Source organism: Xiphias gladius, chromosome 21 (genome assembly GCF_016859285.1).
Source record: "Xiphias gladius isolate SHS-SW01 ecotype Sanya breed wild chromosome 21, ASM1685928v1, whole genome shotgun sequence".
NCBI classification, from domain to species: domain Eukaryota; kingdom Metazoa; phylum Chordata; class Actinopteri; order Istiophoriformes; family Xiphiidae; genus Xiphias; species Xiphias gladius.
This window is the reverse complement of record NC_053420.1, coordinates 25,849,791-25,876,735: the sequence shown is the minus strand read 5'-3', so window position 1 is coordinate 25,876,735 and position 26,945 is coordinate 25,849,791. Positions and strand designations below refer to the sequence as shown.

General features: G+C 41.9%; 2 protein-coding genes across 3 annotated transcripts; both read right to left on the bottom strand.

Annotated features, from left to right (window-relative positions):
* Positions 1 to 1,230: 1,230 nt before the first annotated feature.
* Positions 1,231 to 9,187, bottom strand: LOC120783315 (SRSF protein kinase 2-like). 2 transcript variants are annotated; one of them, XM_040116215.1, is made up of 15 exons: positions 8,916 to 9,187; positions 7,337 to 7,629; positions 7,149 to 7,257; positions 6,945 to 7,032; positions 6,487 to 6,574; positions 6,111 to 6,217; positions 5,798 to 5,963; positions 5,606 to 5,631; positions 5,434 to 5,490; positions 4,356 to 4,722; positions 4,129 to 4,226; positions 2,339 to 2,446; positions 2,133 to 2,202; positions 1,958 to 2,050; positions 1,231 to 1,734 (listed from the first exon to the last, which is right to left on the bottom strand). In XM_040116215.1, exons 2-15 carry the CDS (start codon positions 7,563 to 7,565, stop codon positions 1,550 to 1,552), a joined length of 1,791 nt encoding a protein of 596 aa, XP_039972149.1. In that variant the 5' UTR covers positions 7,566 to 7,629; positions 8,916 to 9,187; the 3' UTR covers positions 1,231 to 1,549. The 2 variants fall into 2 exon arrangements, with proteins under 2 accessions (XP_039972149.1, XP_039972150.1); XM_040116216.1 differs by lacking the exon at positions 5,434 to 5,490 and having other exon boundaries at positions 8,916 to 9,186.
* Positions 9,188 to 12,123: 2,936 nt separating this feature from the next.
* On the bottom strand, positions 12,124 to 26,341 carry ccdc120b (coiled-coil domain containing 120b). The gene is made up of 11 exons (XM_040116340.1): positions 26,152 to 26,341; positions 19,543 to 19,694; positions 19,357 to 19,456; positions 18,271 to 18,401; positions 17,372 to 17,473; positions 17,156 to 17,276; positions 16,983 to 17,042; positions 16,543 to 16,696; positions 16,283 to 16,384; positions 14,936 to 15,973; positions 12,124 to 13,956 (listed from the first exon to the last, which is right to left on the bottom strand). Exons 3-11 carry the CDS (start codon positions 19,403 to 19,405, stop codon positions 13,860 to 13,862), a joined length of 1,854 nt encoding a protein of 617 aa, XP_039972274.1. The 5' UTR covers positions 19,406 to 19,456; positions 19,543 to 19,694; positions 26,152 to 26,341; the 3' UTR covers positions 12,124 to 13,859.
* Between the last annotated feature and the right edge of the window lie 604 nt (positions 26,342 to 26,945).

Below are 26,945 nucleotides of genomic sequence, written 5' to 3'. Positions count from 1 at the left end.
CAACTGAATGGATTGGACATGGTTTAAAAAAGGCCCACACCTGTGTATCTAAGGTCCCACAGTTCACTGCATGTCAGGACAAAATCCAAGCCATGATGCTCAAGGAACTCTCTATAGACCTCTGCGATAAAATTGTGCCAATGCATAGATCATGGCAAAGGTATAAAACTATCTGTAAAGCTTTGAGTGTTCTCAGGAGCACAGTGGCCTCGATAATTGTGAAACGGAAGAAATTTTGAACCACCAGGACCCTTCCCAGAGTTGGCCAGCTGGCCAGACTGAGTAACTGGGCAAGAAGGGCTTTGATCAGGGAGATGACCAAGAACCCCATGGTCATTCTCACAGAGCTTCAGAAGTCTTCTGCAGAGATGGGAGAATCTACCAGAAGGATGGCCATCTCGTTATGATAGAGTGGCAAGATGAAAGATACTTTGAGTAAAAGGCATGTGACAGCCTGCTTGGCAGCAAGCAAGAGGAAAAAGAGTCCCGGGTCTGATGAGACAGAAATTGAACTCCGATCACTATTTCTTGCAAACAGGACCTGCATCATCACCTGACTAATACGATCCCTCAGTGGCCGTGACCGGGAGACTGGTTAAGATTGAGGGAAGGATGAATGCAGCCAAATACAGAGGAGGTCCTTGAAGAAAACCTGCTCCAGGGTGCACGCAACCTGAGACTGGAGCGACGGTTCACCTTTCAGCGCGACAATGACCTGAAGCAAACAGCCCAGAAAATGCTTGAGTGGCTTCGGGACAAGTCTCTGACTGTCCTTGAGTGGCCCAGCCAAAACCCAGACTTAAACCCCATAGAACATCTGTGGAGAGATCTGAAGATGGCAGTTCACAGAAGCCTCCCATCCCATCTGACGGAGCTTGAGAGGATCTACGGGGAAGGGGGATTGGGATAAACAGCCCAAATCCAGGTTTGCAAAGCTTGTAGAGACTCAAGAAGACTCGAGGCTGTACTTGCTGCCAAAGGGGCTTCTACAGTGTGCTGAATTAAAGGTCTGAATATTTTTGTAAATGAGAGATTTTAGTTTTTTAGTTTTAATAAATTTGCACAAAAATCTAAACATGTTTTCACTTTGTCATTATGGGTTATTGAGTGTAGACTGATGGGCAAAAATGGCAATTTTATCCATTTACAATTAAAACAACACAAAAAAGTGAAGGGGTCTGAATACTTTCTGAAGCCACTGTACCCGTCTTATAAATAACGACTGGAGAATAAAAGCAATCTCATGTCAGTTTATTGAAATTCAAGAACTTTGTGATCATGTTTAAAAGGCAATTTTCCAGTAAGACAAAACTTCTCTTTGGTCATTGCTGTGCCTGAATTAGATGTGATGGCCGTTTAATCCAAGCAATCCAACTGGGGAAAGGCTCTTAGTCAGGCTAATAAATATTTATGAAAGTTGTGCTCATGATGCCAGCACCAGACTACTCCCACAGCCGACCCAAGTCCCATGTCACATCCGATATGTCTGAGTCTGCTCCTGAACAGAGAGCTAGTCCCCTGGGCTCTGAACGATACAGGGCTGGTTTGTCTAGGAGGCGATCCAGGGGTGTTTCAGACACTGGGCAGCTGTGGCTCTTTTCTCTGGCAGCAGCTCCAACATGGTCAAGAGGAAAGAGCTGAACTGGACAGCTTCCTCCCGCGGCCACTCGTACTTATCTCGTAGGATTTCAAACAAGCTCCATGGCTTGAGCTTTGAGATGTGTTGCAGTTGTCCTGGACAAGGTAAAAAATAGACTGATACACCGCTTTTGTCTTCTTTTAATTATTAAACTGTTTTTGCAAATAAATTGTTAATATAAAGTTCCTTACCATTGAACAAGTGTTAGAGAAAATATGCAAACTATATTCTGAGTATTGGAAAAGTGTCTGAGACCAAATATTAGATGCCGGTCACTGGGCAGCTTCACTTTCTTTTGACTAATTTATTACACTTTACCTTTACGGTTGAAGTATCGCTTGGAATTTCTCCCTGAGAGGGCAAACTGGGATGGGAGAGGTCCCAGCAGCTCAATGATGTGGGCAATGTGATCTGAGGGGACACGGGCAGGTACTGTATTATCAGTTCATTTGGTCTAATCAAGGACAAAAGGGACGTAGTGACCAGAACAAACCTTCCGCTCGGGAGAATGTGGCTCCTGATTGGGGGTCGAACAGATAGTCCCCTGTGGCCAGCTCAAAGGCCTACAGAACACACGGAGATGACAAATCTAGTAATGGCAATGTTGGAATGAAACTTTTTTTTTTTAAAAGAGATGAAAAACTTTTACATTTTTTTTCCTTTTTCAAAAACACACATCCATGCAGGCGTTTGTCTCACCATGCAGGCGGTGCTCCAGATATCAGCTGGAGTGTTGTAGTCAGCACCAATCAGGACCTCCACAGAACGGTACTGACATGTCTGGATGTCTTCAGTGAAGTGTTTGTGCTGACAAGAGAGATGTGATTTTAATGTTTTACTATTAAATGACCTGCATCTATTACTATTGCTTTAACAGTAAACAAAATGGATCTTTATTCTTGTTCAGCTCAGTGCAAATTAACTAAACTTGTATAACTTTCTACATGAAATTACAGACTTTTTACTCTTAATTACAGTATGTGCGTTATCTTAGCCAAAATTGCCAATGTTGGTACATGATATAATCTCAATAACTATTATATGTAATTGTAAAATATTACCTAAGTATGTCTTTAATGACCACAAAGCTACACAAATTAAAACGTATTTCTAATGACCACACTAAGAGTCCACAGCCATGCCAACAGCTCTTTGAGGTTGTACATAGGAAAATCTGACGCTTTAAGCTGAATACTAATGTCGGCATGCTAAAATGCTTACAGTGACAATGCTAATATACTGATTTTAAGAAGGTATAATGTTAATCGTATTCACCATCTTAGTTTAGTATGTCAGCATGCAAACATTTGCTAATTACCACGAAAAAACAAAAAACAAAGTACAGCTGATGCTGATAGGAATGCCATTAATTTTGTAGGTGTTTGATCGTAGACCAGTGAAATTTTGATCTGATGGAAGATGGGCTGGATGAAAGGAAGATCACTAAAGTGGTTACAATTCATCCTGAGGGGGACATTGATGTTTGTACCAAAGTGCAAATGCATGCTGCTAAAAAGTTGTTATAAATTATATTAAAATAACACCACTTTCTCTCTCTCACTCTGACAAATGAAACTAGAGGCATAACAACCAGCACTGGGTTTCACTGAAATGCACAAAATAATATTGTACATCTCGCTCAAGCTACATTTCAAATCAGCCCACACAGTTTCGTCTCAGTGGAAACATATGGCAGCTGTGATTCACTGGAGTGCATGGTAAATATGGCTATCATACTCTGCTCTACAGAAAGCACCTGTCGTACTGACTTCTGTAAAAATGAAGGGTTAGCAGTGTTTTATAAACAAGACACATTTACTAAACAGTTTGCAGTTAGCTTCGTAGCTCTGACAACCATGAGGCATAAAAGCAAAGCTGAACATTAATTTGAGACAAATCTTTCAAGATAGGCCCATACCATTTTTTTTACAGATATTGATTTTATTTAGATTTTTTTTTTTTTTGCTTGATTTGCTTTTTTTCCCCACCAGTCCTCCCAGAAATGTCATCAATTCTTCACTAATTGTGGTACATAACATATTTTGATTAACCTGAAAATAAATACATTCATTTGTACTGTTTTGTTTTGTTCTATAAGCAGCAAGCAGCTCTTGTAGCTTGGCCTTTCTGATGTAACACGTGAACCCAGTTAGCAGTTGCAGCTTCATTACGATGACATAAACACGTCACCTCCAAGCAATCCTGCAAAGTCTGATGGCATGATAAATATAAAAGGATATAACTCAGAGTCTGATGTGAGAATCTTGGCCAGTTACCATTCTCACTATTTGTATTGGGATGCGTAAATAAAGATGTGGATGGCGATTGAAAAATGCTCCATTCTCAAAATAAATTATGAATTGATGAGGATTACAAAGTCACGGAGGGGATATGCACTTACTGGGAGCGTTCTAGTTTGAGGATGAAACTATTTCATTGAAATTCTAAAGTTTTTCATGTTTAGTTTGCTTGTTGAATAAATCACTCACCACCCAACAGGCATTGCCCAGGTCAGCAATCTTGATGAGGATTTTATCAGCATTCTGTGGCTTCAGTAGGTCCAACAGTACGTCAGAGTCACTGATGCCTGAAATACATTGAAGAATTTGACACCTAAGAGGATCAGACTACTGTGGGATAAACTTCACACACAGTGTCATAAAAATCAAAGTTTACGGAGGTGGGGGAACAACTACACAAATGTTATGAGACTAACCATGGGGAGAGGATGGTGTAGGTGGGGGTGGCTCTTTGTCTGCAGTCTGATGTAACAACACTGATCTAGAGCCGGAAACAGGAGCATCTGTGTTGAGGTCTGGCCACGAGCAGAGGGAGTCTCTGTGGCTGTGCGGAGCCAAGTCCAGTCTGTCCTCCAACAGCAGGGTCTGCCTCCTTAACAGGAGGTCAGGACCTGTGAGCTTAGAGTGACAGGTGGAGCTATGGGTGCTAGAGGGAGGACTGGCGTCAGAAGATGACACAAGAGGTTTGTCTCTTTCTTTGTGGTCAGATGCGTTCTCCTGACCTCGTCGACTCCTGTCTTTCCTCGTCACTTGGTTAATTCGGCTCCTTGAGACCTTCCTGGACTGCAGGATGTAGACAGGTGGGGGACAAAATCGGAAGTGAGCATGGAATGAAAAAAAATGTATCCTAAAAAATGTTCAATGCATTATCACAACACTTTCATGCCTGTCTTGAAAGTGAAGCATATCATGCAAATTAAAGCAACTTTGAGTGAGATTGGAAAACATCTGACTTTGGTGTCCCCCACTGTTAGTATCAAAAAAAGCACTGTGGCAGACAGCAATTCATCCATGCTACTGCACTGTAATTCATATTCATACATCAAAAACATATTAAGAACCAGTATGTACTCTGACATTTCTTCAGCTTCTTTTCGGACATATGTTATATGGAGCTACAGACCAAAATCAGAAAATCTTAGCATGTTTGAGCCATGGACTCCAAATTTTCATTGTTTTTTTTCCCAATAGTTGTTTTTATGCACATGGTCTGTAGTTACTATAAGCCAACAGAGTTTTGCATGAAATCCATTTATTAATATCTAAATGTATTTTGGATCTGTTTTCTCTACACGTTGTGAAGCAGTAGGGTGCAACAAGAGGCTATGTTGAAACTACAGTGGGGGTTGTTGGAAGGACATCAAAATCTGAGGTCACGTCCCGGCCCCGGTCTCCTCTCTTTTCACAATCTGACATGTCCTCTAGTTTGTTCCAAGCTTTAGGTGTAGTCAAGATGCAATCAAGTGCAAAAACCCAACACAACATCTATCTTACCCACTCCCCAAGAGTGTGGAAAACTCCAGTCAGCTTCCCCAAAAAGTTGGACAAACTCTTAAGAAGTCATAGCAGGAAGGCACAGATCATAATGTGATTGTGAAAGAAATACAAACGTCTTAATAAAAGGAATTAAATAATAAAGAAAAGAGCACATATTCAGGTTACGCACCTGCTTTTCTCTGGAGCCTCTGTTTACTGGTAGAAAGGGAGTGGGGAAGGAAGCACAGAATGTTAAAAATACAAAAACAAGAAATATGTGAATATGTGTCAGATTACACTTATTCCCCTATAATTTAACCTTGACATATTGTACAGAGAATCAGTATCAAACCTATGTGATGTCTAACATAGCATCACTAACCTGGGGAGCTGTTGATGGAAGGGGACACTGGCAGCTGCCACAGCTTGGTGTTGGCCGCCAGTTTCTCTATATAAACCTCCTCCACTCTCAGGAGGATGTTTTCCGGCTTGATGTCAGTGTGGATGATCTTGCATTTAGTGTGCAAGTAATCTAAACCCTGCAGCACCTGTGATAAGGAATGAAAACGGAGTCACTGTCAATGCACGTCATGCCAACGAGGAGCAAAAATAGAAGATAATCTGTTCACAAAAGGAGCTCCGTCAGCGGTGAAAGACAGGGAGGATGATCTAAGATGGGACAAAGGGCACAACACCTGTGTGAGGATGCTCTTAACGCAGGGCAGGGGGAGGCCAGTGTAGTTGGATTTGATGATCCACCTCAGCAGCTGGTGGCCAAGCACCTCCAGAACCATGCACACATCTGGTGAGCAATTAAGGACCTTGTTTCATACGGTACGCATCCAGTATTCAGAGATTATTTGGAGAAATCTAAAACACATTGACATGATCCATATATTTTAAGTCCCACCACTTTGGTACAAGGTCTGCCTGTCTCTGTGTAGGCCCACTTGTAAACAGGAGGATTTAAAAACAACTTGATAGAAAAGCCATACATGCACAACGAGGTACAGCATAGGTGATTACAGCAGGACATTATGTGGCTTAACACTTTTTCCCTGTAGAGGATACGCTCTCCGTTCGCTCCACAGATCCTGAAGTCATCGATGAGGTGCACAATCCTCTCGCGTTTAGGATCTTTGGGGTCGCTGTCCCTTACCTAATGAGCATAGATTGAACGTATCACAATATAAACAAAAAGGTGGAATGCGTAAAAATGATAAAGACAATCGCACTGTAATCAAATGACGTCATAAATTTGATTTAAAATTTTGATTTAATGAATATAGTATAAGCCACAGTCAGAGATGCTGGTTGAGTCATACTGACGTGTACTTAAAAATGACGGAATAGGCTGAAAATTGCTTTTCATTCCACCATTAGTATTTTCTTTGTGTTGACCAGACACTCACATGCATTAACAACACTCTAGTTAGGTCCACAGCATATCTATTGTAAGAGTACCATAATATTACAAAAACAATTATTGAGTGCATAGCTAAAAAGAAAAGCCACGTGGTCACACTGACACATTTCAGAAGTTTGATCTCATCCAGTGCCGTCTCTGTGAATGTTTGAGCACTCTTCACCACCTTCAGTGCCACAAAACGCCTCTTCCTGCATGCAAACAATCAGGGTAGTTAGCCACTATTATGTTTATAATATATTATATAATAACTATACTATGGTATTATGTTATTTATGAAAGGTCCAACGACCAAACCACTACTTACACCATATCCCAGCAGAGCCACACAGTAGAGAAGTGACCCCATCCCAACTTTCTGACCACTTGGTAACGGTCAACAAAAATCTCTCCAATCTCAACGAGGTAATACCCACCTGCAACACAATGTGCCACCTGTATCAAAGAAAAGATCTCAACCAGCGTGTTGGTGTTTGGCATTGGCCCGCTGCCTACCTATGCCATAGTCTTCAGGGTTCTCCTGTTGCTCCTCATAAGATCCCAGAGCCTCAGGAGCTTGAGGATGTATCTGTACAGCTGGAGGATGGTGAGGGGGTTTGATGGGCTGGGGGGAGGGTTTAGAACTCCTCGCTGTGCCTGGGAAGGGGTGAGGGCTGGGTTTGACGGGTTTAGAAGAGCTGGTTGAGAGGAGGGCCGATATAGCGGCAGCATATGACGAAGACATGTTTAACTGGAGCCTGAGCACAGCTGCAGATGGGCCCAGATGACAGCAGCATTCATGGAGGAAGCTACGACAAAAATGCATTTGGACACTTCAAAATGGAAGGAGGTCTTGAGTCATGGCAACATGTCTGAAACAAGAGTTCACTGGCTGTTTGTCTCTGGCAGCAAGTTTGGGTTGATTGCAGTAACTTGTTTGCAATGACATTTCAAAGGTGCCAGTGAATCTGTATGTTTATTTTTAGCTGGATGAATGGCATGTCAACGTAAATAGCTCCTCACACTGACCCCGCTTGCAAATGAACTCTTCCTGAAACTGCATGAACTGCTACAGTGTGGGCACCACAGTTGTAAAAATGAAGAGCTGACAATTCAAAATTAATTCACCGTTTCAAGGGCCAGATATCCCTTATGTTTATGTTCCTGGCACTTATTTTGTTAAGACATTAAAGTGACTAGAAATAAGCAGTCTTTCAGACAGCTCTCACTGCCCTCAACAACTAGTAGGGTGCCCTTACTTTCCTGTGGTTGTTCACTTTATATGTTGGAAATGTCAAGAGGTACTAAAGTCTACAAGAGATCAAGTCATCTGACATTGAGTAAAAGAAATGGCAAGTATTACCGGCACTTCTAAATAAAAGTCCAGCCGTAAATCAGTCTTGGTAAGCTAGAAAAAAAAAACTCAGTGTGGCAGTCTTATCCTGTCACGTATTAACTGACAGTCTAGCTGGTAGCTCCTTTGTTTGCATATTTTTAGCCTTGCTAACTAAATGCTCCCGTTGCCAGTTTTTTTGCCGTCTTTTCCATTTAATGGAAAAGAGTTAATGAACATTTTAGAACTTCTTCCATATCTTTGGCACCAAACGACCGACTTTTGACAAACGACATGGCAAGGGAGCACTACGGAGGGGCATGCGGCCCAGTTTTTGCACCTAGGCTGGTTAACGGGTCGTGGTTATAGATCGCTCCTTCGATGTAGCTTTGTTTTTTACTTTGTCAGCTGTTAAGCCAACGTGTTTGTCCACTGTTTTCTGACACTTTACGGCTCTATCGCCAGCTAAACCGTGTACATTCTTCTGCGTCACTTGACAGTGAAGTCTTTTAATGTTTCCATTTCTTGTCTTATAAAATGTACCTCGTATACTGCCTATACCTGCCATTTCTCCGTTGACTTCTATCGCCTTTTGCGCCCGCATCCACACCGAGTCAAACATAGTATTATTTTGAAGGTTTTGGCAGGAAGTCTCGTTTATCCTAGTCCGGGACCACATGTTGCTTGTCTTGACGTTGACGATGGGTCACACAAAAACAGCGAGCCTTATTCGCTCCTAAGAAATACTCAATAACTACTTACCCCTTTGAGTGATATGCCCAATTTTAACATTTGCGACTCGGGAAACAAGACGAGCCGGGCACTCTCTGACTTTCAGGGTGGGCGGATCGATCCCAAAATACCGACCCTACAGTCCCTCTCTCCTCTGTGTTGCACTTATTTCATCAAAGAATTGGACTGTCTGTGTGAACAGTTTCGTTGTCGAGGGCGCACGCAAACGTAGGGGCAGCCGCCGCTTCTCCAGCGCAGTTGTGGTGTCGTGTGCACTCAAACACGAACACGGGGCACGCTCGCTCGCGCGCGCGCGCGCGCGCAGGACTCGACCGCGCGCCAGTCCGGCACGTGAATGGCCGAGAGAGAGAGTTGCCGCTACTGGGGCAACTCCGATGAGACCCCCCACTGTGAGCACCAACAGGGTACAATGGCACCGGGGTCTCTTCAGAGAGGCGAGGAATAGCCAGGTATATTGGTTAAATTAATATTGTAGTCAAATGGGATCTTCAGTATCGGTGTATGTTACATTTTCAAACTGTAATTGGTCATAATCTGATTAAAGCCCGATTAAATATTGACTATATTCAGACATCCAAATAATGATATCTAATTATTCATAATTATTTTAATATGATTGAAAAAGAATATACCTTGTGTATGTATTAAAATTTTGCCTATTGATGATGCATATCCTACTAATAAGTGGAGAAATCTGTCTGTGTTTCTGTCTGTCCTTCGATTTTCTCGACAACCGCTCATCTGATCGACTTCAAGCTTCACGTGCGCATTGTGTAGGACCCAAGGAAGTGCTGTGTCGACTGTGAAGGTCTTTGGATGAGCGGCTCTCGAGAAACATAAAATAACACACCCAGGTAACCGGCGTCATCGATTAAGACAACTGCGCGTCGCAAAGATGGCGGCGCCCAGTCAAAGGATGTCCCGCGGAAAACAACCTGCAGCTAAAAAACTTCGTTAATGCACCGCCGCTGTTACGATAATGTAACGTTACACCATGCCTCATCTAACCTGTATTTTCTGTTTCCTTTAACGGCCATGTATGAGTTAGAAAATGGCTTAAACTAATTTAAATCGTTTCAAATATTTTCCTTGCTGATGTGCAAAAATACATTTGCCAGTGATTTTCTTAACTGCAGATTACTCCAGTGATTAAATAAATCCATGTCATACCCACTTTAACTTTTAAATTAAGTTCTTCAGTAAAAATACCCCCTCCAGTTCAGGGAAGGGGTTACTAAAGCACACAGTGATTAAATTATACTACACTCACTTGCCAGTTTATTAGGTACACCTAGATAAAACTAATGCCGTATAATTCAACAACAGGCCTGCGATATATCCTCCCTTCATGAGGATTATAATGTTCAGTTTCTACTGAATCTGTTTGACAGAGGTGCTGAAGTATATTAACGGTCATTTTGGAGGCTGGAATTTGTGCTGCTGTTGAACTGAACTGGGTTATACTGAGAGGTGTTCCTAATATTTTGCCCATCCCATTAATATGAATTACGGTTGACAAAATACGAGGAACACCTCTCAGTATAACGCTGGCCCACTATTTCTTGGTATCAGGTCAAAAATAAATTTTGCGGTATCGCCCACCCCTATCTGAAAGACAGTCGGGTCCAGGAGTAGCAGGCCACTCTAATCTATTTATTTATTATTTATTTTATCTTTCACTGTCTTATAAAAACATTACTGTGTTGTGACGACAGGCCAGATTAAAAAACAAATAAAAAGATTATGTAATATAACTACTTTAAAGGTAACTCAACGTACCTCAAAATACCACAGATCACTACGAAAGAATTATGGCAAGAATGACAATATTAACTTACTCTTGTGTAGTACCATTACAGTTAAACTACACAAGATTTTTTTAAAATCATACATTAAAAAAAAATGTAAAATTGCCTCTGAGATTATAATAAGATTAGCAATTCTTAATTTAAGGACCACAATAAGGACTTCAAACAAACAAACAAAAAAAGCTTTTAGCCCCTTCATACCCAGGGTCCACCAACAGCTGTTTTCATGTTGACTGATCAGGCCTCCTCTCAGGACTGTATGGACTCATCCTGTTAGATTGTTGCATCTGTTGGTGTGGGACAACTGAAACCTTTATCATTTTTAACAGTACATGGTTTGCTGACATCACACAATTCACAGAATATGTCATTTTCTCTGTATTTAAGTATTTTCATGTATTTATTACAGACAGTAGAGACCGGATAGGACAACAGAGATGTAACAAAAGGCTCCTGGCTGCACTTCAACCAGGGATGTTGTGGCAGAAATTTTGAATTATCATGACACAAAAAAAACAAACGCACAGGTTTAATAAATAATATTTATAAGGGCTACGCTTCGCTTAGTTCAACTAGTTTCAGGGCTCTGCAGCTGTGTATGTTGGCTCACTGACATGGCTTACTGATGCTCGTAAACGGAGCAGAGCCATCATTAACAGTATTAATCACACCCGCGCATTTCCTGCCACGCTGTGAAAAAGCCGAATGTATGAAAACAAACATGTCTGACACATTCTGTGTTGACTGCAACATGACACTTTATTTAGTAGAATGAATGCACAATCTCATACATACAGTATAGGGCAGGCCTATTTAGCCTTATTTCATCGGCCTTATTATAAAGAGAGTGACAGAGAAAACAGCTGCACTCAAATATCTTAAAAAAAAAAAAAAGAAAGAGAAAGAAACAAATAAACCTGAATAATCAAATATTAACACGTCACACTGCTGAATGAAATGGTTTCAACATACATTACCAATTCCCGAACTGGTGAGAAAGAGCTACAGTAGATAGCTACAAAATGTTATAGGTTCATAAATATAGTATAGTTTGAATAAATTTATATCATGAGCTAAATTTATATCATTTATTTTAAACTTACAGAGTACATTATATGAAAAATACATTTATGACCCCCAGTGCACAGCAGTTTGGTCTTTAATTTCAGGTTTGAACCAGCTGGAAGAAGCTCTATGAAGCTGGATACTGAGAGGATGTGAACACATCAGACAGCAGAAGAAACCAGGTAACATTCCATGGTGTGCTACAGGTTGTAACACGGTGGATAACATCAATTACGACGCACGTAAAGAATTACATTAAAAATGAGTCGTAAGATCGCTAAAGATCAAGTACATGAAATGGAAAAAAAAAAAAAAAAAAAACCTTAAAAATATGTTAAGTTCTGTCTACACCAAGAAAAGAATTTTCAGTCTCCTTGAAGATTTTATTTCTTAATCTGATTTTTTCTCAGGTTTACAATGCAGAATGCTACACTCTGATTACAAAAACTCAGAGATATATTATGATGCATAACTGTTCTGATTTTTTATAAAAAATGCAAAGTTATTTTTTTGAAACAACACAAAAACCAAACACATGAAATGAGTTGAAATGATTACAAATACAAAAAACAGCCAGCATGGATTCTAATAAACAAATGTACTGGTATGAGACCTGCTCACACCGTCATTCACTACTGCAGCAGCCCTATTCTCTTCACACCATCAACCTCACTTTTTAAAACCAATTAAATAGTGCTCACTTGGGGGCGGAAGGACTGGGGGAGGTTATTGTGATTAAATACTTATTATGTGGTTAGTTTAAAAATTACACCGTTAGTATGGGAATAAAATATCAGCTTGAAACTCATCAGTACGATCCACACTATATACAGACTAACACTCAGATAGACCTTCAGCAGACGTTGACTTTCCTCACTTTCTTTAAGCTCGCCCCATTATAAACCCTGTCTGAACCTGTCATCTCTCATGGTGACAATTTCATAGGGAATTAAGGCTTAAGATGTTGATAAAGTGCCCTGTATGTCACTCCAATTTTCCACAAGTAAATGCAGAAAAAAAAAGATTTGATATGAGTAAATTATTGTCATACAGTCATGTGCTACTGCCATACAGTAGGTCTCGTAACAGCCCTCAGGTTTCTCTTAAAACTGGTCTAATTATTCTGGCAGGATCAGCACAGAGAAAGGTACATTTATCAGCCAGCACCGAGCTCAATCTAGAAAACAAAACTGAAAAAAATCACAATATATATATATGACATCATTCCAAATACCCTAATTTAGTGACATCGTGACCTGCTCTCAGTTTTTGATTAGACTAAGCTTACAGAAGCGTAATGCTAGCATTTTCGGTCATTAGAAAGTATTTTAAGGTTTTCTAACCAAGGTTTTGTTTTGAGATGAAAACATTTAGACACTCCCGTCCTGCTACACCCGTACGCTACAGTTCGTGATTTGTTTCATTCATCAAACATGAAAAACACAAATGGCTGTGAAATTAACGGCAGACGAGGACTGAAGCATGTTTTTACGTTTTCTAAAGTTTACAAACACACATTCACCGGCATGTATTGATACTTTTCAAATGTCGTGAGCTCATGTAACATGTTTGTATATCCCACGATTAATGAGCAATAAATTACCTCTTTAATATAACTGTTCTTTATATCTCAGAAGATACAAAATAGTGATTTAGAGTTGTATATATTCTGTAAAAAAGTATATCTTGGGAGATTTTTCAGGGTTATCGGGACGGATTTCACTGCTCGTGTTGAACCAGAGATATCGATATATGAAGTACCGCATGACCATATTGTTGTTAGATACTCCGGAAGTCAGCACCAGTGCAAATCCACGAGAACGCTGGGTTCGAATATCATACTGGTAGATTCAGTTATAACCCGGGGAACTGGCCAAGACTTTTTCACACTGCACAGCTACAGTTTGTCATTTATTCCAGTCTCTTTCTGCTGAGGTTGCCGTGTTTTGCTTTGCAATTGAGGTCACATTGTATCAGTTTGTCTGTGTAAGTTTGTGACTACATGAGTGAGTTAGTTTGTGTATCAGGCTACAGTGTTTTTGCTCAGATAATGTAGCCTGTGTATGTGTGTTCTGCTGCGTCAGACCAGGGTGCCTGGGTCTGCGCTGGGTTCCTTTGTTGTCACCTCTTGCATCTGTGGATGAGGAGTCTCCTGATAGAGAGAGAACTCCATCGACCTGTTGGGGAGGCAAGACAAATTAAAAGAGCATTTCACACACAAGAGGCATGCAGTGAAGCGTAAAACCACAGTGGGAATACATCTTCAAGAAATGAACAGTATGAATCATGGTCGGAGTATGACGGAGCTCAGAGAGGGGTGCCCTTGAAAGTCATAAAATTCCTATGAAATTAAAGAGAAATAAAAAATCCTGTCATAATTAAGGCCCCCATTAATGCATGTTCACATTTACATGTGTAAATGTGACTGTAGTTCTTTGTGGGCAACTGTAGGTAATTCATGGAGGCCTATGAGTAGTATCTGAGGGAGATGGAGTGTGTTTTTCATCAAGAAAACAAGCAAGAGCCTGGATGTTGGCATGATGTAGCCAACAGCGGGAAATAATGCTGACCATTCAAAAGAAAAACAAACATAAAACAGCCGCGATTGTAAAAGTCACAGGATGATGGTTGGATTGGTTGGGGAGAGGGTGAGAATAATGGAACTATCCTCTGTTGGAAGACTTGCTGCCAGCTTCCAGAGAGAAACATGAGTCAGACAAATCTCAGTAGTGCAAAGTGATTGAGTGACTGCCCTTGCAAACATGCATGTTGGGATTTGTAGACCAATAAAATGTATTCTTACATAGCCTCTAAAACATACAAAATGCCCCTTGAAATCAGACGAAATCACCTCTCTCAAAGTGATTGTCATATACAATACAACGAATGTCTGCGAAGATTCTCAGTCACCCAGGTCATGGTCTTCTGTAAGTTCTATGTGAAGGAAACTGGATTTGCATGAAGTTCTTGAAGACGTTTCGCCTCTCATCCATACCCTCATCCGGAAGATGAGGGTATGGATATATGAATGTATGTATGGTTTCCAGCTCACAACACTGTGATGATTTCCACCAACAGACATACGGGTGTAAAAGAGGTAAAGCATAAAGATTTAAAGAAAAAAAAACAAAAACAAAAAAAAACAAACGTACTGACCTTCCATGCAGTGGGAGACCATGGAAGCTGGCTGACTGGGGTATCTGAGACCTGTGGAGGTTGGCTACTTCACCTTGAACGGACTGGGCCTGGTGCACCAGCGGGTGGGGGTGTGAGAGGCGAGAGATCCCTGCCTCGTGGCCCTTTGAGGCAGCAGGTGGATACCCGAGGGCGTTCCTCATGTACCAGTCCCTCAGTCCCTCCAGAGCCAGGGCTTTATGCAGGCTTCTGGTTGAGTCTTCTGGGGTGGGGAGAGAGAACTGTGGTGGTCTGCAACTGAAGGAGGTGCTAGACATCTCAGTCTGGTAGGGGTGCAGGTTGGGGATAGAGGTGGTGGTGGTGCCGGATGCAGGAAGGGGAGACTCGTATGCTGATAATAGGATTGCATCCTGGGGATGTTGCTGCAAAGGAATAAAGGGTCCACAAGATTTGGTTCTGGTTACTTTGACCCTGCGCAGCTCGGCTTGGGACCCTCGGAGGACCATGGGGCTGTAAGGAGGTGCAGCGCTGGGGAGATGCACCTGGGAATGAGAAAAGCCGTTGGCATGGGGGGGCACCACTGCTGTGGAAGAGCGAGAAGAGGACATGTCCTGCCAGATCCTGCCTGTGGACTGGTACAGGTGGTGCTGCACTTGCATCCTCTGCTGTTTCCCCCAGATATAGTCCATTAATAGCTCATTGTAGCCTCCCCCAGCCCCTCTGCCGCCCATTGAGAGACGCATTTTGGCCTGTTCCACAGAGCTGTCCACATGTCTTTCAGGGCTGCCCAGGTGAATGTGTCGCAGTTTGCCATCAGTCAGTGTCTCTGAGCTCTTGTAGGGCCCTCCTCGGGGGGGCATCCCGTTTCTGGGCGCTGGATCATCAGGAAGGCTTGATCTATCCAACAGGGCCTCTGAGCTGTTACTGCGCCTGGCCCGGGAGCTGTACGGGCAGCCTCGGCGGTCAGAGGAAGAGCCCTCCTGGGCGAGTGGAATCATATATGGCACATCCAGACTGCCAGACCACTGCTTCAACCCATTACCCCCCGATGCGTCCGACCTAAGGCAGAGATGGGAGCACAACAACAGCTTATGTTAAGAGAGGACTCTGAGCGCTATGGATAAAGAGTGAGTGAAGGCAATTTTAATAAAAAACCATGTCACTGCATTTCACAGAAAATCACTTTAGAAGGGACAAAAATTTTATGCTTCAAGACCAAATGATAAGCTTGAGCACTTGCTGGTATCTAAATATGACACTAATTGTTGTTACAACTCTGACTCTATGTCTGCATTAAGCATTTTCGAACCCCACGGTTATCACAGTGGGAGAGAGCTGTAGTTCTGCAGCGTCAGTATCACAGATTACCTGACATGAACACTGATTGGAGCTGTTCGGGCCAAGAGAGGAGTCGCTGGAACACTTCTACCTTCAATGTTAGATGCACTTCTTGGTAAAGAGTGAGTTGGGCTGTGAGAAACAACAACGAGGAGGACATGGATGCGTTTCTGATTTATCACCCATACATAAAAACAATCATGAGCATGCGCGCACAATAATATGTAGAGTCTAAGACAGATCAATCAGACTGCGCAGCCTGTAGCATAAGGTCACTTTAAGATAAGTACCTAACAGAACTTGTGACAGAGTTGCGGCGTGTCCTCATCTCATAGTAGATCTCAACTGGAGACAGTTTCCTACTGATCCTGTGTTCAGGGCTGCCCACAGTGAGCCGGGGCTGAGACAGAGAGCGCTGGTCAGCGGCCACGCTGGGAGAAGACTCTTTTGGGGGAAGAAGAACAAGGAAATGATTTTTTTAGTGAAGCCCACTCACAGATGACAAAAACTGATCACCTTCATTTAGAGCACAACAAGCCATGTGTGCCCTTTTGGCAGAAATGTGTATGCGTATTCTTATCTGGTGTCTTAACACCAGAAGTGAAAATGAGCTTCCCACCCACTACGTGTGAGTGTTGAATATGAAAAGAATAACACAGGCAAATACATTCAGCTACTCACACCAGAGGCAGAGAGAGTTGTTGGAAGAGTTTGTATGCGGGTGACTCACCATTGTCATGGGATGTTGAATCGGATATGGAGCTGGTACTCTCTGACATGACAGTGTCCTCTGAAAGACAACAACCATTCAGGTCACAGACAACACGGCAGGACATTTGATGTCTTTGCTAAACCCAAGTCAAAAAATGTTTCTGTTGTGTGAGTGTTGCTGTGTATTTATACCTGTGTGACATCCCCGATGAACTGTCCTCTTGCTATTCGGGACATTTCGGTCTGATTCTGAGTGTCTGTACAGAGCACCAGTGAAGATGGCTTTCATCTGCTTTCTTTGGGCAGCCTCATCCTGCAGCCAGGGGTAGCCGCCCATGTTAGACCCCAAGTACACACAGCAATACAGCTGCTGCGTAAACACAATTGATATTCAAGGTGTTGACTTACCTCTGCCTTGGTGTTAGGCGCCAGGCCAGCTCTGCGCTGCACCAGTGGGGGTTTCTCTCCCGTCTCCAGGGGGAAAGCACGTGGCAACTTCCCAGTCAGCTCCTGTAGAGGACATTCATTAGCCTCTAGCTACTAAAATCTTTCTCACTGGCCTGCGAGCTCTTAAGTGTTACATAAAATGATACCACTTCACAGATTACCCTAAGGCTCAATAAAACCCTCTGACAAGTTGACTGCATTGAAATTGATATGCCAAATACAAGGTTGCTATCATAATTTAAAGAAAAAACAGGATAACACCAAATTAGATACACTAACAACAGCGTAGGCAATCAACACATGATAAACCTGTGCACGGCTGCATGCTCATTCACCTGCCAGGGGGCTGAGCTAGAGCAGGAAAATTGCTGAAAGATTCATACATTAGAAATTCCAGCACACACAAGGTATGTCTAGATCGTCGTCATTTATTAATTCTCGTGCATGATTAGAAATCAAATTACGAGGACAGAGTAAACAACGTGTGAATCAGAGAATAAAGCCCACAGAGACAGAGTGAGGCACTATACATCCAGTGGAAATCATAAGGATGTGTTAAACAGCTGTTAATGAAAAACTGTGGCAGCTGTGGCTTCATTAAGATGTGCTGACAAGTTCTCCAGAGCAGTGGAGCAAATATTAATATGCAACCCATTGTGTATGAGAAAAAAGATATCACTGATTCTCAACAAGTTTTCCGTTGCATCTAAGATTAGAGGTTCTCTTATTTTTGGATTTTACACATCATAAAAATATACTGTATTTAACACCATAAATGAAAAAACAAAATACAGTTATCATCTAAACACTTGAGGTTTATGGAGTGAGAATGTTGTACCCTGAACCGTGAAGCTACTCACCGCTTCCTGCAGACAGACTTGTTTGAGTTCTCCCACTCTGGTGTTGAGGAGAGCCTCCAGGGCCTGCTTCCTCTCTTGCAAAGCTGCAATTCTCTCAGCCTGCAGCTTGTTGTCCTGGCTGCCTTGAACATCTACATGTCACAGAACATGTAACCCATCAGAAAAAAATTGAGGAATTAAAGGATATGGCTGGATATATATATATATATATTTTATTTTTTTTTATTGTGAACACATCCCATGTCAGTTGTTGTCTAAAACCTATTAAAACACATCTGTGAGCCACACCATAGCACTAGGTGAAATGTTCCTTCATTACCTTGTATCTTGAACTGTAGTTTATTTTGAGTCACTCCGACATACATGGTCCTGCTTGTGTTAATATTCTTTAGAATACAAAATATATATTCATCCACAGCTACAAATAGTCCCCAACAAATACAGAACTTTTTAAGTAAAATTCACTAAAAACTACAGTGTGCATTTGTGGGAAATGATTTTTTTTTTAAATTAAACTTTATATTTATGACTTGTTTTTAAAGATTGACATCTTAAAGAAGCACTGACAATTTTGAGAGACAGACTAGCACATTGTTGGTTGTTGTCTTGTCATGGGATTTGTTGACCGTGAGAAAATTGTAGAAAAATGCCAGATTTCTTCTTTAACAAACGGAGACTGGCTATTTTAGGCCAAATCACTGGAATTGAGATGTGAAGGAATCAAACTAAGAAATGTTACTATTTAAAACAGTCTCATTAAGTTAAAAATTTAATCTTTTGGTAATGTTTCACTGTTTCACCATGGTTACATTTTAAAGTGTCCGTATCAAACAATATGCTGCCTGTTCACAGTAATTCAGTGCTCTGATAAGATTATCTGAGAGCTGTGGTGACAGCATGTGAACAAAAGGCCTTCACACATACAGCTGTTTTTTCAGATGGCTGTTCCCTTGAGAAAAACACTTTTGCTTTCCTTCTGTTGAACTGTCAGAAAAAACACAAGCTGAGAGATTTGCCAGACCGTTTCAGGCTTGTCCAGACAGGAAAGTGTGCATCTTTACACTGTGAGAAGTCATTATGACTCACCAGGAGCCCCCAAACCCATGGATGTGATCAGATGTCCTTTGACCTCCATGTTTTGTAATTCTGGGGACTTCACAACTCACACTCCCAACCACGCCTTCACCTGATGGAAAAGAAACTGAGGTTTAACTGCTGTTGAGACGCATCAACAAACTATATTCGGGCTTAGGTGTTTTTTTCCTCTCTAACCTTGCAGCCATATGTTGTCTTGAGGCGGAGAGTCAGTTGTTGCATTTCTAGCAAGTCAGCAGTAGATGAGCATGGGTGTCTCCTAGATCAGATTACGGCAGGTACCATCAGGGGGAGCACTGCACCTTTGCTCAGGTATCTAGAGATGAATCCTTGAAAAGATTATTTTAAAAAAAGTTACTAATTCAGCTTAATAAGAAAAGAATCATGTGACTTTGTAGTAAAGCAGTAACAATTGCTATTTCCTGCATTACAATTAAAAGCACTACAAACCCAGATTTGACTATACATATAAAACCATATTTAGGTTTATGTTTCCATCTGTGCCTGCTCATTTGTGTGTTTGTCAGCAGGATTACACAAAAATGACTCAACTAATTTGGACTGAACTTGGACTTGGTGGAGGGATAGGGCATGGGCCAGGGAAGAACCCATTAAATTTTGGGGCAGATCCAGATACTTTACTATGGATTTTAATTTTTTTTTCTCTGGAGTCTGGTGTATGTTGTTGGACATTGGCCTTGGCAGAGGTCTATGCTCTCTGAGTGCCTTTCTAGTTGAAATATGCAGTCTGTTAGCCTGTTTTATAGAACCTTTTTAAAATATCAGAAGTTCAACAAAAGTTTCATCACAACTTAACTTGCACCTTAAGGCATTTTGAAAGTGAGTAATAGTCTAAATTTAGCTCACAGACGTAATTAGTAACCAATTCATTTGCAAAGAGAACGAAAAATGAGACAGGATAAGTAACATTAATAATGTATGGAGAAAAATGGAATGAGAGAAACCTGTGTTTTATTTCTCAATAGCTCAACGGCTACGACTGCAAAAAAGAGAGGGAGCCAGAGGAACAGAGCCAGAAGCAAAGTGATGGAAAAAATAACAGAAGCGAGGAATAAATGCAACATTCAGTGGAGCTTCCCCTTCGCTGCTGTCATAAAAATCATGGTTTACATGACAATCATTTTGTAGACAATTACCTTTACTATATGTTATAGCTTTTACATATCTGATTATATTGGATAATTCTATAGAGAATTTAAAAAAAATTAACTGTTGCTGAAAACTGAATATAATGCTATTTTTTTACAATCTGAGACAAACAATACTGCTTCCCCCCAACTGTAACAAGTGAGCAATGTTTCATGTGCACTTTTCCGCACATAATGGAGGTTCATTACAAACAAAGCCCTCTCCCTAATACCAAACAGAGACTTGACATCCAAAAATAGCGATAGCGAGTTCTGCCAAAAGCCTCTCACTCAACGGTGCTCTCAAATCGCTGCCATAAACAAGCATCTTGCTGTCTCCTTGCCAGTCGAGTAAATCATAAAACAACTCCGTTCAACCCAAAAATCTAGATGGAAGGCCTCAAGGGCTGAATCAAATTTACCCATCCATGTGATGCTGGCTTCTGCCAGCATCACATCTTTCAAACAGAAACACTTATCTATCAGTTAGTCTGAGCAGCTGTCTCAAAGCTCTGCTCACAACTGACCAGCTTTTTGCTTTTTTGGGTCAGTAAGACATGGTGTTCTGTTTTCCTCACTCAAACAACATAAAGAATGAGGCTCGCTTTGTGTGAAGGCATACTTGAAATAGTTCTACTGAGTTTGCGTTGGCTCCTGTCCTGGAACTGAACCGGTAGCTGCCGTTTGGTCCTGTACGCGTGAAAACCCCCAGCATGCTTGACCTCCCACTGACAGACAAGTAGGAGCCTTTCACACAAACAAGTGGCAGACTTAGGACCGCTCAGACAAAAGCTCATCACATGAATCCTGTTACACAAAACCGAGCACATGATGATCAGATTTTAAGTTAATCTAATATACTGAGAAGGATTTTCACCTGGGAAAGTACATGCAGTGTCATGTCTGCGATCTGTTGAACAGTGGACTAGTACACCCACAGAGGAAAGCAGTCAAGACAAGACAGAGACATTTGGTAATCATCTGGACCGTCGCTGGGCAGCTCAATGCTGGAGCCAAAAGGCAACCATGCCTCTTAAGAATGGCTTTGTCCGGCAACCAAAACAGTTGCTTGGAAACATGGTGCTATCCTTTTCAGTTACTAAAATGTACCGTTTATCTCTTTATAAAACTAACAATCCTTTGACCATATTGCTCTGGGTTAACTAACGATGCCTAATTTTTGCTACTAAAACTGATATAGTCATTTAAAGCGAAGCAGTGTAACTTTGAAGAAATGAACCACAAATTCTTCCTCTTACAAATAAACATTGAAATTCAGCAACCATAAAACCCACCTTTTTTCATTTCAGTACACTCAGTGGTTTTGCTGCTACAGCCTTCCTTGTTTTGGTATGACCTGTAGCCAATGACGCTAATGTTAGCAAACGAATCTGACTTTACTAGGTCTGACTGAATCTTAATGACTCTCTTCTGGGTACCTCTCTACATGACAACACACATCAGTTGCGTCTAACTGCAACGTGTCGGGATGCGCTACTGTCCTATTTCCCAGAGTCGACACACAACCACTCTGTAGAAAAGCAGCTATTTTATTACATTTAAAACATCCTCACTTACCTTGACTACTACTTCTGCCTGTATGCGTACAGTGTGGTACTAGCCGTTCCATGACATGGCTGGTGTGTGCAGCATTTGATACTATGTTCTAGCATTTGCCATTATCCCGTTGCACTTGCACTGTGTATCTTACTTTAGATACATTAAAGTTGTATTGTAGTGTGACCTACAGTGTATCCAGTTCCTAACATTTACATTTGCTACTTGAAACATTATGTTAGGTCTTTCTGTGGAAAATTTTCCAACAATAGCTGTTGCTTTTTGTTTGGAATTAACAGGAAAGGGATTTAGTAAAGAGCTAGTAGCAATAGTTATAACAGCTAAATTGAAACAGAAACGGTGCCAGTTGTAGAAAGAAAAATGGGTCAAAATGCAATTCCAGAAGAAAATAAAAATAAAAATACGGAGAGACATTTCAATATGAGCCACAATCTCATCAATGACAATCAGCTGCAACACATCACCCTCTAACCACTAAGTCTAACAAATAGCACACCTGAAAGGATCAGCGGTCTCACTGGTTGAAGTCAAGCGTTGACTTCTTAAACATCTGCTGCGCAGATGTGTGCTGAGGTACAGGTACAACAACACAAGACTGTATCACATTCCAGAAAGAAGCCTGCGGTAGAGACGGCGGGACAATGAAGAACCAGATAAACAGAGAGCCGCGAAGAAGGGCATCAAAGGAAGGATCAGAGAAGATATGAATACGAGAAATGTGAACGCAACACGATCATCCAACACATGTTGACACAGCATGTGTAGGGGGGATGAGGCACAGGCTCTGGATGGTAGTGTAGATAGCGCTGAGGGACCCATGCTGATTAAAACATAAGCTGTGCATTGAGAGTGAGCTGCCCCTGTGCAGCTTGCATCACACGAATGCAAATCAGCGAGGAGTTTAATATTCAAGTCCGACAGGCTAAACACTGAAGCCTGTAGGGTCCAATCCTACCGTGTCCCAACAAGGAACTGCACTGCTCTATCCTCAGCTTAAAAGTCATACATTTTAAATCGCAGCATTCATAGCAATGCTACATTTCAGAATTTTCAGAAAAGGAAGGCTTCCAGCTCTTAAAGAGAGATTCACTCTTTGTGCCTTCAGCGTTTATCTGGCCCAAGGTCCCAGGAACAGGCTGCTGTTGTTAACAGCATTTACATAAATAACAGAAATATTCAAGACTTACAACTGAGTGTGTCTTAATATGTTACAGTGAACGCTTCGGCACCAACCTCATTTCCGTTGAAAATGGCTATGGATGCAAATTATGTAGGTTAGTCTCTTTCGACAGGCAATACAGAGCAGCTGAGATGTAAGAGAGCAGCTGAAATATCACCTCCGGCTCACCATGGACAGGTGAGGCTGGCAGCCCTCATGTTGACTGTTGGTGTTGACACAGCTGCTGCTGTTGTCAACTTACACATGGTAACCAGAGCTGGGTTACAACTACACAGCTCCTGTTAGACAAGCATGAAGGTCCCAAAACGAGTCACAACCAGGTCAATAGTATGACAGACTGTGTAGCTTTAATATTTCATATCACACGTTGCAAGTTTGACTCTCACAATGCCTTCAGTGACGTGCAACGATAACACTTCCGGTGGATCTTCCTGATGCGTCCGACCTCTGAAACCAGCTCTGTTCATTTGTAAAAGAACAGCAATGTGACCTTTATCTGCACGCCCTCTCTGCCGTTCAACATAAAACTCCAAGGATGTTATACAACCATTGCTAAGATGTGATGATGAGGATCAGGAACAGAAATGTCAGTGTCATGTTTTTAACCTAAAGAAAAAATAAAAACAAAAATCAAGGCATGCAATTCAGGTTTCATTTGAAAAAGAGATCAGTCAGCATCACTTACAGCTGATTCAAAGAAGAGGATTTACCACTGGACTACCTCCACCTGACCAACCCCAACCAGAGACCTGTCGAGGGCTTACGGAAGGTCAGGTGACCCCTCCCCCTACCCCCTACACTAATATGATCTCTTCATGTGCTCTCTATAAACCATGAAATACTGATTTATAACACGCTTATCAGCACACGGCAGGACAGCTTAGCTCGGACTCACCAATCGTATGGCTCACCGTTTCTCCTCCCTGGCCTTGACGCTCACCTTTGCACATTTGACACAAGTACCACGGGTGAAACAAAGCAATCTTAGTGATTACTATCCACCTGGATTCTGCTAAAATGAGGTGGGGGGAGTAATAAAGAAAGGAATGTGGCTCTAACATCCAATGGGATTATTCCTATACATTTTCCCTTTGCTCTGTAACACCTGGAGGGATTTCTGTATGTATTCCAGAGTCGTTTTCATGTTCCACTGTGGCTGTAATCTGTTTTTGTTGATTTTGGAGGGATTTTAGATCTGCTTATGATGTGCAACCACAGCCGTGCAGTTACATTCATTACTCTACAAACACTACAGCCTGATCCGACTCTTCTGTGCCCTTCAAGTTCTTTATAACTGAGCAAATGTGGGTGAATTCTCTCTCCTATCCATGGCACTACTGCTCTGGTGTATTTTCAACACTTGATAAGGTCTGGAACTTGATTCCCTGAGCTCACACACTAAACACCAAGACCCTTTAGATGAAGCCAGAAGCATACTGTCATTTTAAATCCACGCAAATGTCCAGGTAAAAGGGTTTGCTGAGAGATCCGAGATCTGGACCTGGGAGGCGAGTGTGTGACTTTACACACTGCCCACTAAACGTACATGTTTGTCGGTCAACTACTACTGAACCAGATGCTCAAATCATGTCAGTCCACGTCTTTAGGGTATCATAAAAGGAGCAGTGTCACCTTGACGAAACAAAGTGGCAGAAGAATACTATTGTATTTGATCTGGGACAAGGTCCAATTTTATAGTGTTTGATTGAATTGAACACTCAAAGCAGCATGAAAACTAAAGGGGAGCTCTTAATAGAAAAGTAGAGTGACACGCTACCGATTTGAAGACAACAGCGAACAGATAAGAGTGAAAGCAAACACCAAAATGTGTCAAAATCCCCCTGATCAAGACAAAACCAAGCATGAATGGTCTCTTGACCTCCCCTGCAATAAAACAGCTAAACCAAACCTCTCTGCTAATGGCCTAATGAGCCATGATTTCAAAGCCTCTGTAAAGACAAGAACCCAAACATAGGAACAATCAGCACTTTCAGAAATGCGTGGCAGCAAAAAGGAGAATCCTCTTCTGAAAACAGAGAGGTGTTTCCCAGAATCACCCTGAAGGCACTGACCGACCCACACAACCCATTTGGATGCGTTTTTGTTTTTTTTCCCCCCAGATCCAGACAGACAACCTTGTTCAGGAATCTGTTAATAATAGGGCTTAGCACTGCTGCATGAGAACAAGCAGCATTTATAAATGAGAACAGTGAAATCAATAAGGCCCAGCAGGCAGCAGTAGAAACATGCTTCTGCCTTTTTTGCTCCATAACATTGCAGCAACAGGGAGAAGTTGTGTATTCCCAAGAAGCATGACACAGATTTTTACTCCTTTAAAGCTGCCCGTTGAATCCACGCAGATGCGGCGGCCACCCTGGCATCCCCTGCCTTTCAATGAACGTCCCACACAAAACCATACGTCCTTGTTTACACGCGCAAACGCAAAACACACAATGGCTCTCATTTCACAACAGCCCTCGCATTACAGTCTACGGGCGTGTTACTGAACTCAGTGTGGAAGGCATGAAGCATGTGTTCCCACAATAAGCCCGGCTTCTGAGTCAGCCACCCTGCATCTGCATAGCCGTTGCAGACGGCGGCACCGGCTGGTAATGAAACACGCTGGACTGATTAACGGAAGCAATAACGTATCGCAGGAGCGTCACGAACTGACACGATGACAAACTCGGTTTTTAGGTGAATGCCCGTCACAGAAATAATAGATACAGTAGAAAAACAACGTCTAGTTGAGTCTTCCGTAGGCCAACCTATTTTTTTATTTTTTTTTAAACAGAGAAGATAGGTTGTGTCCACGGCTACTCATTAGTACGCCCATTTAGGATGAGAAGGACATCTTGGGGAAAAAAAACCCCGTCTTACCAGAGAGCATGACCGATGCCTTCGGAGGTCTCCATGGTCCTCTGTCGCACAACCAAGCCGAGGAAAATCATTCCTGCGTCGGATCACGGGCTGAAGTCATCCCAGGAACACAGCTCTTAATTAATGAAACCTGCGGCAATTCGTATTACAGGATAAAAGCCTCTCGTTCATGGTGGCTTCGTGTCCCAATTGTGATTCACCAGCAGCCTCGCGACCTCCGCTGCGTCGGAGCCCTGCGCATCTCAGCAGACCTGCTCCGAGAAAGCCGAAAGGTTTCCCTTCTGCACCGGATGAAAACACAGCCAACTGACTCAACGCTGTCACAGCAGTCCTGCCCCTCCCAGATGTTACATGCCTTCAGTGGGCAACACTTAATCCGGTCACACGAATATTGTTGCCCGGTTGCTGCACAGGCACGCGCGCAATGACGCTTAATAGTAAAAAAAAAAAAAAAAAAAAAGATTAGCATGGATTACTGTGTGTAGCACTCAAACGGTTCTTCCTCTGAGGCTTAGCTAACCAACTGTTTCTCTCAAGACAATTTAAAATAGTTATATATTTAGTGTAGTTGCAGGAAATTTTTATCTACTTGAGAGGCTATAACTCTCAGACTCTCATACTAACGTGTATGAAATAGTCCAAAACAGTAAAAATTAGCTTTCTGGCTAATAGCAACATTCACAGAAATGTTGATTAAAGTGCGTCGTCCTTATACATCCACAAAAATGAAGTGTCCATATTTATTAAGCTAAATTAGTTAGATTAACTTAGTCATTAAAAAGAATATTTTAAAA